Below are 20,068 nucleotides of genomic sequence, written 5' to 3' on the forward strand. Positions count from 1 at the left end.
GAATTGGAGTGGCTGCCGTGTGTGTTTGCACAGCTGTGCCGTCATATTTTAGCACCACCCTGAGCCCATCCTTGGAAAGCCCCGGGTCTTGCATTACAGCAGGTCCCAGCTCTAGTACATATTGTAACAGAGACCTATGGATTGTTTCAGGGGTGGGGATAGATCCTTCTAGAACATTCTAGCAGGACACCAAGGCCATTCTGGAAGAGTTTTAGGGGCATATCAAACCAGCCCAGTGTCGTTCATTATTGCCTTCATTCATTCGTCTGGGGATGTGAGAGTGAGCAAGACAGATCCAGGGCCTGGTGTCTGAGAGCCCACGATCTAGTGTGACCCTGGGGACCTGAACAGCAGCCTGGAAGGGGGCATTAAGGGGAACAGGAGTTACGACTGTGCCCTACTCTGTGGCCTGCGCCAAGCCTTTGACTCGCCGAAGCCTGTCTACTGGGTTGGGCACAATTATTATCCTCCTTTTGCAGGTAAAGACACGGAGGCTCAGAGAAGCCCACCTGCGAGAGGCAGGATTTGGTTTGGAACTCAGGTGTGATTGCCTCCTGGGGTCAGTAGGGGGCACTATGGTGTAGGTGCAAAGGGGACGGGGATGTTAAGGTGGCAGCGACTCAGGTCGCTCAGAGCTGCCAGGGGGCCATTTATAGTACACAGACCCCAGGGGCCAAGGCGGCTTCCTGGGTGAGCTCCCCACGCAGTGAGAGCTCCTTCAGAGGGACCTATGCTTCATTGAATGCTCTGCTTGGACGTCTTGGAAGTGGAACACGGGGCCCCAGGGTTTCATTTGGCTTCGGGTCCACAGGTTAATAACCGGTCCTGCCACAGGCTTTCTGTTGCTTTATAGTGGGCCCCTGAGGACCTGACAGCAGTACTCCCAGGGTCTAGAGGGCACAAGCAGGATGTTAAAGCAGGACCTGGGGATACGACAGGAGACAGTCAGCAGATGCTGTACGTGGCTCCTGAGATGTAGCAGGACCCCAGGGCACCTGGAAGGGGTTCCCGGTGGGCATTAAGGGACCTTGAGGGCTTTTTCTTTTGAAGCTGGAAGGAGGGATGTTAGGGGGAAAGTTTGGGCAGACCTCTGAGAGGCCTCTTGGTGAAACCCTGGGGCCATATGACAGCAGAGAGAGGAGATTAGAATGGGGGCATTCTAGCAGGGGCAAGGGAGGGCGTCCTTGGTGACTGTGGTAGGCTGGATAATGGTCCCCCAAAGTTTTCTATGCTGTAATCCCAAAAAACCTGTGAATATGTGACATTACATGATAAAAGGGACATTGCAGCCACGATTAAATTTAGGATCTTGAGATAGGGATATGATCCTGGATTTTCGAGGTAGGACCAATGTAATCACAAGGATCCTTAGGAGAGGGAAGGAGGATCAGAGTTAGAGAGAGGTGTAAGGATGGATGCAGAGATCAGAGAGGAGAGAAGATGCTACACGGCCGGCTTTGAAGCTGGAGGAAGGGGCCACGAGCCAAGGAATGCAGGTGGCTCTAGAAGCTGGAAAAGGCAAGGAAATGGATTCTCCCCCAGAGCCTCCAGAAGGAACCAGCCCTGTGCACCATTTCAGATGTCTGACCTCTGGAACTGTAAGGTCATACATTTGTGCTGCTTTAAGCCACTAAGTTTGTGGTCATTGGTTACAGCAGTGATAGGCCACTAATACAATGATCTGGGGTGTGTGTGGATGGCGCTGATGCAGGATCCTGGGGCGCGCATGGATTTTCCCGGAACCCCGCAGGACACTTGGATGGCTCTGGAACACAGTAGAGCAGGCCCTGGGTGTGTTTTAGCAGGAATCTGAAGACTTCATGGTAGGGCTAAGAGGCATTCTAATAGGGTCCTGGCAGGACCCAGAGGGCTGAGAGGGGACTCCCCAAGGCCGTTTTGGCGACCCTCAAGGCCACACAAGGGAAGGCTGTACCCATTTTAGCAGGAACCAGGGGACCTTCTGAGCACTCGGGGGAGAGTGTTGCAGGGTCCTGGAGACATTTTATCAGGAACCCAAGGACTTTTTGACAGGAGCCAATGGGTATTAGCATAGGGTCCCGAGAGGTGTTGAAGTGACAGCCGACGGGGTTATAGCAGGACCGAGGACACCTAGAGGAGATGCCCAGAGACGGTGAGGCAGGAGCTGGAGGACAGTCGAGCAAGATGTGAGCATTCCAGAAGGACCTGGGGCCACCAGGGCGGTGCATTAGGGTCTTGGGAGCATGGTGGCAGAACCCAAGGACTTGTCATCAGCACTCTAGTGACATTATTTTAGGGTCCTAGGCAATGGAGAAGAATCGTGGGGGGTGTTTTAACCATTAGAGGAGGACCCAGGGTGTCTAAAGATAGCGGGGCCTCCTGGGTGAGGGGGCAGCGGTCTCGTCCGATGCAGGGCCGTGGAAGGGGCATGACGGCGAGTTCCTGGGAAATAACGGAGGTTTCTGGCCAGGGAGGGAGGTTATGGCAGGTCCTGGACGGTCTGTCTAATTGTTTCTGTCTATCTGTTTACCTCTGTCTGTATATCTGTCTACTGGTCCATCTGTGTATCTATCTGTCTGCCTGCCTGCCTACTTACCTGTCTATTTTTCTGTCTATTTGTCTGTCCATCTGTCTGTCTACCTGTCCATCTGTGTATCTATCTGTTTGTCTGCCTGCCTGACTAGCTGCCTGTCTATTTTTCTTTCTACCTACCTATCTATCTATCTATCTATCTATCTATCTATCTATCTATCTCCCTCCCTCCCTCTCTCCCTCCCTCTCTGTGTCTGTCTGTCCATCTGTCTTTCCTGGGGAGGTTCTGGATAGGGCAGGGCCTGGTGAGGGACAATAACAGAGAGAACCCAGGAGTGGGTTTGGGGACCCTGCTCAGCTTTACACCAGGAAGTGAAGGATCCAAACAGGCTTGGCCACGGGGAGGGGCCCAGGGCTGAGGGCACTTCGGGGCCCTCCCAGAGTGGGTGGCAGCAGTGGTTCCGTGAGGGCTCAGGACTGGTTCAGCTGGATTCCAGGGATGGGGTGGCTGACTCTGTGGGACATCAGCGTGGGCTCCTGAAGACGTTATCGCTGGGTCTCAGGACACTATCAGGGGACCCAGGGAGCAGAGAGTGGGGGCCTGAGATTAGTAGAGACCCAGGAGCAGGGTGGCGGCCTCCGGCCATGGTCCTGCAGGAAGCCGGGAGCGGCGTTAAAGCTGGTTGTTACGGCAGATCCGTGAGGGCTGCACTGGGGCCCCCCGGGGCAGTGCAGCAGACGCTGGGCCCCGCCACGGGGTCTTAATGGGCAACAGGCCTCAGAGTGGGATGACAGGGATACTATATTAGGGCTCAGGGAGCATTTAGATGAGTTCCGGGCCATCTTAGGGTGAGACCCAAGCAGGACCTCAGGGGGATGGTTTTCAAGCTTCAAGGAAAAGTATAGCAGGTCCGGGGGGGGTGGGTTGTCACGGGACGGTGACACTTTAAATCAGGGTCCAAGGAACATCCCAGCACAGTCCTGAGGGCCTTTAAAATGAGAGCCCAGGGGCTGCTGGATGAGTGCCCCGGGACACAGCTGGATCCCAAGGGACGTGGAGGGGACAGCTGGGCACGGCAGCCTCCTTGGGGTATTTTAGGAAAGAGCAGCAGGCGCCGTAACAGCGTTCATGGGACGTGAAAGCAGGATCCTTCTGTATCATGACAGGCGGACCCTTGGGTGGGTTAGTGGATATCCTAACAGGACCCAGGGAAAGTAATGAAAATCAATGGAGGCTCCTCAATAAATCGAACACAGATTTATCACCTGTAATGGTTAATTTCACGTGTCCACTTGGCTGGGCCGCAGTGCCCAGATGTTTGGTCAGACATTACTCTGGATGCACCTGTGAGGGTGTTTTTGGATGAGATGTACACCGGAATCAGTGGCCCCTGAGTAAAGCCGCCTACCTTCCATAATGTGGGTGGGCCCCATTCAATCAGTTGAAGGCCTGAGTAGAAGAAGAAACTGACCTCCCCCAGGCAAGAGGGAATTCTGCCACCTTTGGACTTCTTCTGCACGATGAGCTCGTCCTGCTTCTCCAGCCTGCCTGCCTTTGGACCTGAGCTACAACTCTTGCCTGAGTCCCCTGCCGGCCGGCCACTTGTGTCAGATTTTGGACTCGCCGAGCCTGTACGATCCTTGTGAGCCAATTCCTTGAAATAAATCTCTTTCCGTATGCGTATATACACATCCTATTGATTCCGTTTCTCCAGAGAACCCTGACTAGTGCATCATATGGTCTAGCAATTCCACTCCCGGGTATATATGTCAAAGAACTAGAAACAGCTGTCCAGGGGCCGGCCCCGTGGCGTGGCGGTTAAGTGCCTGCGCTCTGCTGCTGGCGGCCCGGGTTCGGATCCCGGGCGCGCACCGAGGCACGGCTTGTCAGGCCATGCTGTGGCGGTGTCCCCTATAAAGTGGAGGAAGATGGGCACGGATGTTAGCCCAGGGCCAGTCTTCCTCAGCAAAAAAAAAAAGAGGATTGGCGTGGATGTTAGCTCAGGGCTGATCTTCCTCAAAGATAAAAAAATAAAAACAGCTGTCCAAAAAAAAAAAAAGTCCAAAAAACATTGTACAAAAACATTCACAGCAGCATTATTCATATAGCCAAAAAGTGGAAACAACCCAAATGTCCATCCACTGATGACTGGATAAACAAAATGTGGTAGATCCAGAAAATGGAATATTATTCAGCCATAAAAAGGAATGAAGTTGATACATGTTACAATGTGGATAAATCTTCAAAACAGTCTGCTGAGTGAAATAAGCCAGACACAAAAGGCCACAATATTGTAGGATTGCATGTATCTGAAATGTCCAGAATAGGCAAATCCATAGACACGAAAAGCAGATTAGCAGCTGTTAGGGGCTGGGGGGAGGAGGGACTAAGTGTTTGTGTGTGCAGTTTCCTCTTGGGGTGATGAACAGTTCCCGGAACCAGACAGTGGTGATGGTTGCACAACGTTGTCAATGCACTTCATGTCACTAATGGTAGATCTTATGTTTTGTGCATTTTCCCACAATAAAACAAATGAATGGAAGCGTTATAGCCTGAGCGTGGGCTGGGGTGGGTGACTGGGAGTGATTTCCAAGCGTGGTCGTGGTATATTGGGACTGTGTTATTGAGGTCATCTGAGGTCATACTAAAGAACTGCAGGAGCACTTTAAGGGGACACTTAAGGGAGGAGTCCGAAGGAGGAAATATAGAAGCATCTGGAGACCTTCCATTATAGCTGGAGCTAATGGAGGCATGGGCCGTACAAGGGGGTAAGAAGGGAACCCACAGAGATCTCCCAATTTTGAACTCCGATAATGTTTATTCTCCACTTTGTCATGAATTCGCTGGGTGGCTGACACCCTCTAAATAAAAAATCGGAGCGGCAGAGAAAGAGACAAAAAAAAAAAAAGACAAAAAGTTTCAAGAGAGGCAGAAACCAGCACTCCGAGAGGCCGGGCGCGGGGCCCGGGGTGTGCCCTGCAGCTGGGGGCGGGGTTGGATATTCCTGGAGTCGGGGAGCCGTCTCCGGACAGGATGTGAGAGAGGAACTGGGGTCTCCAGTCACGGGAGCGGCCAGGCGGGAAGGGCCGTGGCTGCCGTAAGCGGGGCCGGGGCCCGGGTCCTGAAGGACAGGCTGGGGTCGGGGCGCCCGGTCCGCGGGAGGGGGGACCCCAGGGGGGAGGGGGCCGAGGGAGGAGGGCTGGGGGCCCGGGCTCCAGGGTCCGAGGGCGGAGGGGAGCGGGGGCCCGGAGTCCCCGGAGTCCTCCTCCTCCGAGGAGGAGGAGGGGGGGAGGAGGAGGAGGAGGAGGAGGAGGGGGGAGGGGGAGGAGGAGGAGGAGGAGGAGCAGGAGCAGGAGCAGGAGCTGGAGGCGGCGGCGGGGCGCGCTCCGAGAAAGAAACCTCAGCCTCAGCAGGCTCTGTAATTAATTAACCACCGGGGATCCCGTTAAGGGGTGAAAGGTCGCTGAGGAGGCGGGCGCAGTTGTCACCCGCCTGGACCGAGCCCGGAGCCCACAGCCCTGGTGGCCGAGCCGGCCGAGCAGGGGGAGGACGGGGCGGGGCGGGGGTCCCGAGCAGTCACGCGCCCCCTCCCGCCCAGGTCGCCCTCTCAGGATGCGGGTCCCCCCTCTTCTCCTCCTGCTCTTCCTGCTGCCTGGGACCCTGCGCGCAGGTGAGGGGCCGTCGGGCCGGGCGGGGGGCGCAGGGCGCGGGAGGGGTGGCGAGCTGTGCCGCCGGGAGCCCCGCGAAGGAAGCGAACGCTGAGGTTTCGCTCGAGCCCGGCGCCTCCTCCGCCGCCGCCTTTCACATTGTCGATCGCTTTCTCCTCCCGCGTCCGTGTGCCCGGAACCACCTGTCCCCTTCTGTCTGGGTCTATCTGCCTGACTCTGGGTCGTGCCCCGACTCTGGTTCTGTCCGCCCCTCTCTGAGTCTGCCCCCCAATCTGTCCCCTCTTCCCTGGGTCTGTCCCCCCTCTCTGGGTCTGTCCCCTCCTCTCTGAGCCTGTCCCCTCCTCTGGATCTGTCCCCCCCCTCTCTGAGTCTGTCCCCCCCTCTGGGTCTGTCCCCCCCTCTCTGAGCCTGTCCCCTCCTCTCTGAGCCTGTCCCCTCCTCTGCATCTGTCCCCCCCTCTCTGAGTCTGTCCCCCCTCTCTGAGTCTGTCCCCCCCTCTGGGTCTGTCCCCCCCTCTCTGAGCCTGTCCCCTCCTCTCTGAGCCTGTCCCCTCCTCTGCATCTGTCCCCCCCTCTCTGAGTCTGTCCCCCCTCTCTGAGTCTGTCCCCCCCTCTGGGTCTGTCCCCCCCTCTCTGAGCCTGTCCCCTCCTCTCTGAGCCTGTCCCCTCCTCTGCATCTGTCCCCCCTCTCTGAGTCTGTCCCCCCCTCTGGGTCTGTCCCCCCCTCTCTGAGCCTGTCCCCTCCTCTCTGAGCCTGTCCCCTCCTCTGCATCTGTCCCCCCCTCTCTGAGTCTGTCCCCCCTTCTGGGTCTGTCTCCTCCTCTCTGAGTCTGTCCACCTGACTCTGAGTCTGTCCTCCCTCTCTGGGTCTGTCCCCCCCTGGATCTGTCCCCTTCTCTCTGGGTCTGTCCCCTCCTCTCTGGGTCTGTCCCATCCTCTCTGGGTCTTTCCCACCCTTTCTGGGTCTTTCCCATCCTCTCTGAGTCTGTCCACCTGACTCTGAGTCTGTCCTCCCTCTCTGGGTCTGTCCCCCCCTGGATCTGTCCCCTCCTCTCTGGGTCTGTCGCCTGTATCTGGGGTTGAGTCTTCTCTCTCTCGGCGTGTCTGTCCCGCTCCCAGTCTAGCCCCCACCCCCTTCTGCTCTCTTCACCTGTTTCTCTCCAGCAGAGAACCATCTGTCCCTCCTGTACCACTTCACCGCCGTGTCCTCCCCTGCCCCGGGGACTCCTGCCTTCTGGGTGTCAGGCTGGCTGGGTCCCCAGCAGTACCTGAGCTACAATAACCTGCGTGGCCAGGCTGAGCCCTGCGGGGCGTGGGTCTGGGAGAACCAGGTGTCCTGGTATTGGGAGAAAGAGACGACAGACCTGAGGAACAAGGAGAAGCTCTTTCTGGAAGCTTTCAAAGCCTTGCAGGAAGAAGGTGAGACTGGGACTCCTGGGTCTAAGGGAGGAGGGACCCCCGGCTCGGAAGCCCTGCTCACGTGTGTGTAGGCGCCCCCGGTCCCTACACCCTGCAGGGCCTGCTGGGCTGTGAGCTGGGCCCTGACAACGCCTCGGTGCCTGTGGCCAAGTTTGCCCTGAATGGCGAGGAGTTCATGGAGTTCGACCTCAAGTTGGGCACGTGGAATGGGGACTGGCCCGAGTCCCTGAGAATCGGTAAGAGGTGGGAGCAGCAGGCCGACGCCATCAACAAGGAGAAGACCTTCCTGCTCTACTCCTGCCCCCACCGGCTGCTGGGGCATCTGGAGAGGGGCCGCGGAAACCTGGAGTGGAAGGGTGAGCAGCCTCCCGAATCCCTCACCACCACGATCTCTCCATCCCGGGGGCCCCGCCTCAGGCCTCCTCCTCTCCCCAGCATCCTCCCTGGCTTCCTGGCCTCCAGTTTCCCCGCTGCAGCTCATCCTCCACACAGCCCATAGGCTCTTTCTGTACCCAGAGCTGCCCCTGCCCCTCCCCTGCTCACAGCCCTCCATAGCTCCCCAGTACTCCCAGCGTAATGTCCTCATCAGACCCGTCCAGCTTTACTTGCCTCCACCAGGCACATGGCACCCCTAGCCACTCCACATATGAGCAGTGTCTTCCCTCTAAATCTTTGCTCGGGCAGCTCCCCCACCTCCCACCTCACCCACTCCCCCCCACCTCTGATTAAATCCCAGACATCAGAGGATTTCATTCGTAAATGCTTTAGTATGTAACTCTGTTCTGTAAGGGCTCTTTAAAACAATACCACAAAACCATTATCACGCCTACAAGTAATTAACTACGTTCCTTAACACGGTTAAGGACCCGGTTCGTGATGACATTTCCCTGATCGTCTTATCCATGTGTTTTTAAAGTTTGAATCAGGATCCACATGAGGTTTCAATGAGTCTATCTGTCTCTTCAGGGTCTTTTTCTTATTGTCGAGTTTTAAGACTTCTTTGTATATTTGAGATCCCATCCTTTATGGGATGTGTTTTGCAGTTATTTCCTCCCAGTCTGGGGCTTGTCTATCCCTTCTCTTCGCAATGTCTTTTGCAGAGCAGAAGTTTTTGATTTTAGTAAAGTCCAGTTTATCACTTTTTCTCTCATGGATCGTGCTTTTGGTGGTGTATCTCAGAAATCATCACCAAACCCAAGAACATCAAGATCTTCTCGTATAATATCTTTAGGAGTTTTGTAGTTTCGTGTTTTCCCTTTAGCTCTGTGATCCATTTTGAGTTAATTTTTACGATCTTAATTTTTGTGATCTTCACTGTCTTTTAATCTATCGGTCGCCCTATTTCTCTGGGTCTTTTTTCTTTGCAATTTTGCTTTGAGGAAAGTGAGTTGTTTGTCCTCAATCCCTGAGATGTTGCTGAATGTGATCCTTTTTCTGTTCTCCTGTTTCTCCTGTAAACTGGTAGCCCCCGATGTGGAGGCTTGATCACGTTCCAATTCGATTTTTCTGGCAAGAAAACTTCCTGGGTGGTTGGCGTGCGTGTCCGTGTGCACGGGCCCTGTCTGTCTGGTCGTCTCTGTGCTGTTCTGGCGCACCGTCGGGTTCAGGGGTTGTCATGAAATTCGCCGTCAGGTTTTCTCCTAACGGTGTTCGCTGCCATCGGTGACCCTTGCCTTGCTCCGTTATTTCATTAGGAGTTACAAAGCAATGGTGTATTCGTTTGCTTGGACTGCCATAACAAATACGACAGACTGGGTGGCTTAAATAACAGGAATTAATTTTCTCACAATTTTGGAGACAGGAATTTCAAGATCAAGTTGTTGGCAGGATTGGTCCCTTCTGAGGCCTCTGTCCTTGGCTTGCAGACGGCCGCCTTCTCCTCGCTGTGTCTTCACGTGGTCTGCCCTTCTCTAGGTGCATGTCTGTGTCCTAATCTCCTCTTCTTACAAGGACACCAGTCATATTGGATTAGGGCCCACTGTGATGACCTCATGTAACCTTAATGACCTCTTTAAAGGCCCTATCTCCAAAGACAGTCACATTCTGAGGTACTAGAGGGTAGGGCTTCAACTTAATGAATTTGGGGGGACTCAATTCAGCCCATAAAAGATGGCATTCTAATTCTTTCGTACCTTCTTCACTCATTTATCTGGAATTCTGAAAAGAGGGTCATCAGCTATCAGCTTTCAAGGGGACCAGTTAAGTTTTATTTTAAGTATTACTATGAACTCATGGATCTTATGTATGTTAATCCATTGAAGACCTTATTCTTTTTTTTTTTTCTAATTTTTGTTTATTTGTTTTTCCCCAAAGCCCCAGTAGATAGCTGTATGTCATAGTTGGACATTCTTCCAGTTGCTGTGTGTGGGACGCGGCCTCAGCATGGCTGGAGAAGCAGTGCATCGGTGCACGCCCGGATCCGAACCCGGGCCGCCAGTAGCGGAGCGCGCACTTAACCGCTAAGCCACGGGGCCGGCCCTAAGACCTTATTCTTTTGGAAGCTCACATTGAACCATCTTACACTATTGAGAGGGTCTTCAAATTGGCTCCTGAGTCTTTTCACATGACCCTACTAATCTTTTATGGCTTCCTTGCAGTATGCAATGAAAGGTCTCCAGGTCATCTGTTCTTGCCCGGCCCCAGTCCTGGAATGAGCCATTTCTCCGTGGACCCCTGGTTCCTTTGAGTGGGAAATAGTATTTAGAGACCACAATCTAGTCACTAGTGGTGTTTATTGCTGCTGGATTGGTGATTGTAAGCCTTTTCAGTGGACAGAGCTAGAAAGTAGACATTTTATTTTATTTTTAACTTTTTATTTTGAAATAACTATAGATTCAAATTTTATTTTTATTTTTAAAATTTTTTAAAATCTTTACATTTATTTATTTATTTTGGTGGGGAAGATTGGCCCTAAACTAACATCCGTTGCCAATCTTCCTCTTTTTTCTGAGGGAGATTAGCCCTGAGCTAACATCTGTGCCCATCTTCCTCTTTTGTATGTGGAGTGCGGCCACACATGGCTTGATGAGCGGTGGGTAGGTCTGTACCCGGGATCCGAACCTGCACGCCCTGGGCCCCTGAAGTGGAGCCCGTGAACTTGACCACTACGCAACTGGGCCGGCCCCTAAATTTTTTATTTTATTTTTTTAATGTGATATACTTGACATATAACATTGTGTAAGTTTAAAGTGTACAATGTGTTGAATGATACACGTATATATTACAATATGATTACTACCATAACTTTAACTAACACCGTCTATCACAGTCATATAATTATCATTTCTTTTTTGTGGTGAGAACATTTAAGATCTAGTCTCCTAGCAATTCTGAAGCGTATAATACAGTATTGTTGACTATAATCACTATGCTGTGCATTAGAGCTCCAGAACTTACTCATCTTCTAGTTGCACTCCACGCTCGTTGCAGCGTTATTCACAATAACAAAGATATGGAAACAACCTAAGTGTCTGTCAATGGATGAATGGATAGAGAAGTTGTGGTACATATATACAATGGAATATTATTCAGCCATGAGAAAGAAGGAAATCCTGCCTTTTGCAGCAACATGGATGGACCTTGAGGGCATTATGCTCAGTGAGATGTCAGACAGAGAAAGACAAATACTGTATGATCTCTCTTATATGTGGAATCTAAAAAAAGCCAAACTTATAAAAACAGAGTAAAATGGTGGTTACTGGGGGCTGGGGGTGGGGGAACTGGGGAGATGTTGTTAAAGGGTATATACTTTCAACTGGAAGATGAATGAATTTTTGTTTTTTTTAAGTGCAGTAAAATACACATAACATAAAATTTACCGTCTTAGCTGTTATTAAGCGTATAATTCAGTGGCATTAAGTACATTCACGTTGTGCAGCCATCACCACCATCTATCTCCAGAACTCTTTTCATCTCGCAAAACTAAAACTCTGTCCCCATTAAATGCTAACACCCCATTCTCCCTTCCCTCCACCCTGGCAACCTGCATTCTGCTTTCTGTCTCTATGAATTTGACGAGTCTAGGTACCTCGTATAAGTGGAATCATACAGTGTTCATCCTTTTGTGACTGTCCTATTTTACTTCACATAATGTCCTCAGGGTTCATCCATGTTGTCGCATGTGTCAGAATTTCCTTCCTTTTTAAGGCTGAACAATATCCCATTGGCTCTATACACCACATTGTGTTTATCTGTTCATCTGCTGATGGACACTTGGGTTGCTTCCACCTTTTTGCCTATTATGAAAAATGCTGCTGGGAACATGGGTGTAAAAATACCTCTTCAAGCCCCTGCTTTCAGTTCCTTTGGGTATATACCTAGAAGTGGAATTGCCCGATCATGTGGTCATTCTATTTTTACTTTTTTGAGGAACCGCCATACTATTTTCCACAGCACTGCATTATTTTAAATTTCCACCAACAGTGCACAAGGGTTCCGACTTCTCCACATTCTTTCCTCAAGTTTTATTTTTTAAAGGGAAAATATATCATGAATTCATGCTGATATTGACAAGTCACATTTAAATTTGCGGGGTTCTTACTTAAAACTTCTTTGATTTTGTGTTTGTATTTCTTTTGCTTTACTCTGAAAATTTTGGTTCCTCATGACATTAACATAATTCCTTACTTGCTCTATGCTAATATGTATGCGTGTGTTATTACCAACAATCTGATTGATTACTGAAAACAAGTAAAAATTTCTTGGCAGTTTTTTGGTCCTTAGATTGTAGCCATAAAGTGATATCGAGTCAATTTAATGTGGTTTTTTTTTTTCCTCCCAAAGCCCCAGTAGATAGTTGTCTGTCATAGCTGCACATCCTTCTAGTTGCTGTGTGTGGGACGCGGCCTCAGCATGGCCAGAGAAGCGGTGCGTCGGTGCGCGCCCGGGATCTGAACCCGGGCCGCCAGTAGCGGAGCGCGCACACTTAACCGCTGAGCCACGGGGCTGGCCCAATTTAATGTGTTTTAATGTTATTTGAATTAATTCCTGTCTCTGTGAAAACATCAGCTTGATGAAGACTTAGGTTCATTTATTTCATGCTGCTTTTCAGCTTTAGATATTGCTTTTCTTTTATCTGTTGTTTTCACATTTTTTGACCGTTTTGCAAAACAGAGTTCCAGAGTGGAATCTATGTGGCCAGGTGCATTCACAGAAGTCTGTTTCCTGTTCCTCTCCCCTCCACCCTTTTCCTTCTCTCCCTCATGGATAATAATTTTTTCGTTTTTGACTTGTTCTTCCTTTTTTTTTTTTTTTGTGAGGAACATCAGCCCTGAGCTAACATCCAATGCCGATCCTCCTCTTTTTGCTGAGGAAGACTGGCCCTGGGCTAACATCTGTGCCCATCTTCCTCTACTTTATATGGGACGCCGCCACAGCATGGCCTGACAAGCGGTGCATCGGTGCACGCCCGGGATCCAAACCCGGGCCGCCAGCAGCAGAGTGCGTGCACTTAACCGCTGCGCCACTGGGCTGGCCCCTGTTCTTCCATTTTTTAAAAATATAAGCACATGGAGTATATATCCAGAGAGGTCTTTCTACACCCACATCTGACTCCGCCCTCCGCTGGCTCACAGCCCTTGTGTGGCCCCCCGGATGGGTCCCAGCCCCTTAGCCTGGCGATCGCAGAGCCTTTCATTATCTGGTGACAACCGACCTTTCTCCCTGAGTTGCATACAGTGACTGTTCCTCTGAAGCCCCTCCTCCCCAGGCTGTTGGCCGTTTCTAGAACACAACAGGCTTTCTTGCAGTTGCCTGGAATGGCCTTCTTCGCCTTCTCCTACTGGCCAACTCAAATCCATTGCCTCCTCCTCAGGCCCCTTCCTCAGCTCAGACCCATCCTCCAACCCTGGACCATCACCACCCCAGCTTCCTCCTGGCCACTGGCCTCTCCCCTCCATCCACTCCTGGACACAGCTCGACTCCAAAGGGGCCTTTGTAGCCCCAGAGCTGACTCTGCCCCTCTTCTGCACACAGCCCCCCCGTAGCTCCCAGGACACGTTTTAAATCCCCCAGCCTGGCACTGAGGCCGCGCATGGCATGGCCTCCATCCCTCTCCTCAGCCTCACATTTCTCCCTCTGCTCCACTCAGCCGGAGTTCCTTGAGCTCACACCCACCCTCCCATTTCTTCCCCTTCGCCATTCTCCTTCCTGGTGTCACAGCCAGGGAGATGCCTCTGGCTGTAAGGCTTTCACTGGCCTCTGGGCTCCCACAATGCCTGTGTGACCTCCCTGACAGCACACATCCCTCTGAACTGCAATTACATGTGTCTGGGGAATTCTCCGGGGCTGGAATTAGAGCTCTTTTGTCCTCAGAGTCCCCCACATTGCAATCCCAGCTTCCATCTCGTGCCTCAATAGAGACCACCCTCTACCTAGCAGTCGGAGGAATATTTTAGAATATAAATGAGCTCCCGTCCTTCCACGGCTTGAAATCCTCCAATAGCTTCCACTAGTCTTAGACTAGAATCCAAACTCTGCTCATGGCCTGCAAGACCTGCATGGTCCGGCCGCCCTCCGCCACTGTAATTTCACAACGCCCCAGCTACAGTGGCCTTCTCCCTTTCCTCCAGCGTGTCAGGTTCTTTCCCTCCTCAGGGCCTTTGCACCTGCTCTGCCCTCTGCTTGCAATTCTCTTCCTTGGGATCCGGCCGTGATGGGGTCCTTCTCATTCTTCAGGTTTGACCTTGGATGTCAGCTCTTCAGCAGGGCCCTCTCTGACCACCCTGGGCAAGATCCAGAACATTCTCAGCACTTCAGGAGACTTCCTTATGTCCCCTCCCATTCCGTACCCTCAAGGGTAACAACCAACCTGATTTCTATCACCATAGCATTGCCTGATCTGGAACTTCATATAAGTATGAGCGTGTGGTCGTTTGTGACTGGCTTCTTTCACTCAACCTTGTGTTATGAGCGTCATCTCTGTTGTTGTGAATATCAGTAGTTCATTATTTTTCATGGCTGTGTTGTATTCCATTGCTTGGTTCATACCTCAGTTTACCAATGAATGGTTTATTTCCAGTTTGGGGCTATTAGAGATAAAGCTGCTATGAACATTCTTCTACCTGCCTCTTGATGAATCTATATTTTCATTTATTTTGAGTAAATACCCATGAGTAGAATTGTTTCATCATAGGGTGGGCCTAGGTTTAGCTGTAGAGAGTAGTGCTAACCATTTTCTCAAAGTGGTTGAACCAATTTTATGCTCCCATCAGCCATGTATGAGAATTCCGGTTGCTCAGAAGCTTGCCAGAATTTGACATTATCTGTCTTTAATTTTAACCACTCTGGTGGGTGTGTAGTGCTGTCTCATTGTGATTTCGGTTTTCATTTATCTGATGACTAGCGATGTGGAGCACTTTTTCCCATTCTTTGCCATTTCTGTGTCCACTTTTTTGGAGTGGCTGTGTGAGTCTTTGGCCTATTTTTAAATTGGAATTTTTGTCTTTTTTTCTGATTGAAGTTCTTAATATATTCTAGATATGAGTCCTTTGGATATATCAGATGATTCTATTTGAAATAACTTCTCCCAGTCCACAGCTTGTCTTTTCACTCTCTTAATGAAACCTATTGATGAACAAAAGTTCTTAATTTTAAGGAAGATCCAATTATCCGTCGTTTGTTCTATAGCTCTTTTGTGTGTTCTCTTTAAGAAATCTCTCCTCTCCCGAAGTTGTGAAGGTATTCTCCTGTGTCTTATTCCAGAAGCTCAATTGATAAATGGCTTTCACATTTAGCTATATGATCCATCTCAAGTTAATTGTGTGTAATGGTGTGAGGTAAGGGGTCAAGGTTCATTTGTTCCTCCTGTGGATATCCCGGTGACCCAGCGTCATTTGTTGCAAGACCATCATGCCCTCTCTCCCACTGACTTGGAGTGGAGCCTTTTTCCTAAATTAGATGTAGATCTGCTTCTAGACTCTCTCTTTTGTTCCACTGATCTGTTGGACTCAACTTCTGCCAATATTTAACCCTCTTTTCTTTTTTTTGTGAGAAAGATCAGCCCTGAGCTAACATCCATGCCAATCCTCCTCTTTTTGCCGAGGAAGACTGGCCCTGAGCTAACATCTGTGCCCATCTTCCTCCAATTTATGTGGGACACCGCCACAGCATGGCCTGACAAGCGGTGCATCGATGTGTGCTCAGGATCCGAACCGGGCCACCAGCAGTGGAGCACGTGCACTTAACTGCTATGCCATGGGGCCGGCCTCTCACCCTCTTGATTAATGTACCTTTATAAAAGGTTTTGCTATCTAGTACATAGTATCTAGTATTTACCTTAACTAGTATCAAGTTAAGTTCACCAGCTTTATTGCCTTGGTTTTTCTAGGTCATTTGCATTTCTATATACATTTCTGCCAAAAGAAAATCCTGCTGGAATTTTGATTGTGGTTGAATTGTGTCTGTAGATCAATGTGGGGAGAACTGACATCTTAACAATATTGTCTTCTAATCTGTGAAAGCAGTATAGGCCTTTACTTGTTTAGATGTCCTTTAATTTCTCTCAGTAATATTTTGTAGATTTTAGTGTAGAGTCTTACATCTCTTTGGTTAGGTTTATTCCTAAGTATTAGACATTTTTGTGACTTCCATAAGTGGTAATTCTAAAAATTTCATGTTCTAATTGTTTGTAGCTAGTTTATAGGAATAATACAGATTTTTATATATTTCCTTGTCTCCAGAAACTTTGCTGAATTCACTTATTTCTTTTTTTTTTTGTGAGGAAGATCAGCCCTGAGCTAACATCCATACTAATCCTCCTCTTTTTGCTGAGGAAGACCGGCTCTGAGCTAACATCTATTGCCAATCCTCCTCCTTTTTTTTTTCCCCCAAAGCCCCAGTAGATAGTTGTGTGTCATAGTTGCACATCCTTCTAGTTGCTGTATGTGGGACGCGGCCTCAGCATGGCTGGAGAAGTGGTGCATCAGTGCGTGCCCGGGATCCAAACCCGGGCCGCCAGTAGCAGAGCGCGCGCACTTAACTGCTAAGCCATGGGGCCGGCTCCCTTCACTTATTTCTTGTAAGTTTGTATAGATTCTTTTGGATCATGTCATCTTTGACATGTTTCATTTATTTTTTTCCTCCAATTTTAATAACTTTTATTTCTTTTTCTTATCTTATTGCACTGGCTAGGATCGACAGTACAATGTTGAATAGAGTGGTGATATTGAACATGATTATTGTCAAACTCACAAGGAAAGCGTTAAACATTTTACCATTAAGTATTATGTTAATCATAGCTTTTTTGTTGATGCCCATTGTCAAATTAAGGAAGTTCTCTTCAGCTCCTAGTTTGCTAAGGTTTTTTTTGTTTTTCTTTTCTTTTTATTTTGAATGGTGCTGAATATTGTCAAATGACGATTTTGCTTTTTCTCTCTTATTCCAATGTGGTGAATTATATTAACTGATTTTCAAATGTTAAACCAACCTTGCATTCCTGGAACAAACTTCACTTGATCATAATCACTTATATTATCCTTTACATAAATTGCTTGATTCTATCTGCTAATAGTTTGTTTAGGGATTTTGAGTCTATTTTCCTGTGAAATATTGGTCTTAAATTCCTTTTCTTGTTATGTCCTTGTGAGGTTTCGTTATTAACGTTATGCTGGCTTCATAAAATGTGCTGGGAGTGGTTTCCTCTTTTCCCTGGAGGAATTTGTGTAAGAGAACTATTCGTTCTTCCTTAGTTGTTTTGAAGAATTCACCGACAATATCATCTGGACCTAGAATTTTATTTGTTGAAAAGTTTTACATTATGGATTAAATATTTTAAATAGTTATAGGACTACTCGAGTTTTTAATTTCTTCTTGTGTCAGTTGCAGAAGGTTGTATTTCTAAGGAATTTGTCCGGTTCATTTAAATTTTCAAATGTGCTGGCATGAAATTTTTCATAATATCCTCTTACAATCATTTTAATGACTGTAGGGTCTGTCTTATATTCCCTCACCACAACACTTTTACAGTTTATTTCCCTTTCATTTATTTGTACACAAATATTTCTCTCTCTCCCCTTGTTAGAACATAAGCTTCATGAGGACAGGGACTTCTGTCTATCTTGTCCACTGCTGTGTCCCCTGTGCCTAGAAGCGTCTGGCACATGACAGATGTCTATTGTAGGAGGGAATGGATGAGAGATGGCGTCTTGAGGGGGATACCCTCACGCTGCATAGCTTGGGTCTCTAAGTCCTTCTGTCTTTACCACTATATTCCCCAGGCTCAGCACAGTGCAGGGCACATGGTGGGGGCTGCTGGGTATAGTGGAAGGAGTGGAGGCCTCTCTCTGTCCCTATACAGCCCCGCCCTGGGCCTGGCCCTGGGGGTTCGTGGGCTTGGGGCTTAGGCCTGTCTGCCTGTTTCTCTGCAGAGCCACCCTCCATGCGCCTGAAGGCCCGACCAGGCAGCCCCGGCTTCTCTGTGCTCACCTGCAGTGCCTTCTCCTTCTACCCACCGGAGCTGCAACTGCGATTTCTACGGAACGGGCTGGCAGCTGGCTCCGGTGAGGGCGACCTTGGCCCCAACGGCGACGGCTCCTTCCACGCCTGGTCGTCACTAACAGTCAAGAGTGGCGACGAGCACCACTACTGCTGCTGGGTGCAGCACGTGGGGCTGGCACAGCCCCTCACTGTGGAGCTGGGTGAGGGCCCGCTGGGTGATGATACTTCCTATTTCTGGCTGCCTTTTGCCCCTCTGCTGCAGCAATCCTTCCTGAGTCTGACCACCTTCCAACCTACTGCTGCCAGTCCTTCTTGAGTCTGACTGCCTTGTGCCTGCTATTGCCAATTCTCCCAAAGCTGGCAGCCTTCTGTCTTATGCTGCTTGTCCTCCCCAAGTCTGACTGCCTTCCGTCCTGCTGCTGCTGGCCTCACTGAGTCTGGCCACCTGTTAACCACTATGGACAGTCCTCCCCAAGTCTGACCACCTTCCATCCTGCTGCTGCTGTCTTCACGGAGTCTGACCATTCGTTGTCTGCTGCTGCCAGTCCTCACCAAGACTGACCATCTACTGCCTTGCTACTGCCGGTCCTCCATGAGTCTGACCTACTGCTGTTCTGTGCTCTGTGCCTGCCCCTCCTCTCCAAGTCAGAACAACACCCACGCTGCTGCCACAGGTTGCTTGGCCGGTGTGACTGAGACTCTTGCTGTGGCTGGTTTACATCCAACCTGGAGCATTCTGCCCCGACCCAAAACATAAGCAGAAGCCTCTGCTCTGCCCATACCTACTTCCCGAAACTTGGTGCTGGGATTTCTGAGGTTGGGAGGGACTGAGAACCCCCAGTCCCCTGTCATGACTCAGATGGGGTAGAGCGTCCATTCAACATCTCACATTTTCTGGCCGCAGAATCACCAGCCAGATCCTCGCTGCAAGTAGTTGGAGTCGTCATCGGCATCTTGCTGCTCACGGCAGTGGCCGCAGGAGGAGCTCTGCTGTGGTGGAGGATGAGGAAGGGGCTGCCAGGTGTGGGGCAGGACGAGGGAAAGGACCCGGAAAGAGATGGGCACACAGTCCTGGGGGGGACAGAGATCTAGAGAGAGAGAGAGAGACTCAGGGAGAAGTGGGGACAGAGAACTGGAGGGAGAAACAGACTCAGAGGGGGATGGAAACCCACAGAGTAAAACAGAGAGTGAGGGTGAGAAAGACACACACCCAGGGAAACGGGGGGGAGGGGCAGTCAGAGACCCAGAGGAGCTCAGAGATTCTGATGACCTCCCTTCCTTCCTCTTTCCTCAGCCCCTTGGATCTCTCTCCGTGGGGACGATATAGGGGCCCTCCTGCCCACTCCTGGCCTGCCCAAGGATGCTGACTCTTAGAATATAAAATGCATTCCCAGCAACTTCGTGACCCCATCCCCCAGCCTGGCTGCTACCAGCTAATGTAGTCAGGTCCCTTTCATGCCGTGAGACCTCGTGATATCCTGGTATTTCTGAGCCTCCAGAAGGAGTCCTGAGCCCGATGCCCTTCCTCTGGATTCCTCCTCCTGTGGTCTGCCTCAGTTTCCCCTCCCATATGTATAGCTCTTTTCCACCTCCACGTATAACATGAATTTGGGCCCGAGGCATTGTGTTCTCATCATTTCAACTTTTTAGGCAGGGGAGGTAAGAGAATGGGTGGGGGGAATAAATGGTGTAAGCCCTGGGCTTCAGATCTCTCCTGCAGCTAACGTGTTGCGTGGTGGAATCTCCAGTTTTATATACCAAGTCATGTATTTTTCATTCATTAAATTTCACAAATGTTTACTGAATGCCTACACTGTGCCAGGCATTTTGAGGAATTGTTGGCTGGAGTCTGACCTGAATCCTTCTTGGTGGATCAGAAGAGAAGAGTTGTTCCCTCTTTGAGGGAAGGGGTGTTTCCTCTGGCCCCTGGGTTCCCCTCTTCCTGAAACCATCCCCACAAAGGGAAAGAGATAAAAATACAGCTCCCATGAGGCTTTGGACTTAGTACAACTAGAGGTGGTCGGGGAGGGCGCCCC

At 50.1% G+C, this 20,068-nt stretch overlaps 1 protein-coding gene across 2 annotated transcripts; it reads left to right on the forward strand.

The window, feature by feature from the left end:
* The first annotated feature begins 5,195 nt into the window (after positions 1-5,195).
* On the forward strand, positions 5,196-19,650 carry FCGRT (Fc gamma receptor and transporter). Of its 2 annotated transcripts, none has more exons than XM_058529866.1 (7): positions 5,196-5,280; positions 6,111-6,182; positions 7,344-7,598; positions 7,670-7,954; positions 17,963-18,232; positions 18,937-19,053; positions 19,327-19,650. In XM_058529866.1, the coding sequence occupies exons 1-7, from the start codon at positions 5,256-5,258 to the stop codon at positions 19,404-19,406; spliced, it is 1,104 nt and encodes a 367-aa protein (XP_058385849.1). In that variant the 5' UTR covers positions 5,196-5,255; the 3' UTR covers positions 19,407-19,650. The 2 variants fall into 2 exon arrangements, with proteins under 2 accessions (XP_058385849.1, XP_058385850.1); XM_058529867.1 differs by having other exon boundaries at positions 7,347-7,598.
* Positions 19,651-20,068: the final 418 nt, after the last annotated feature.

The sequence above is a fragment of the Diceros bicornis genome, chromosome 34 (genome assembly GCF_020826845.1).
Source record: "Diceros bicornis minor isolate mBicDic1 chromosome 34, mDicBic1.mat.cur, whole genome shotgun sequence".
Lineage (NCBI taxonomy): Eukaryota > Metazoa > Chordata > Mammalia > Perissodactyla > Rhinocerotidae > Diceros > Diceros bicornis.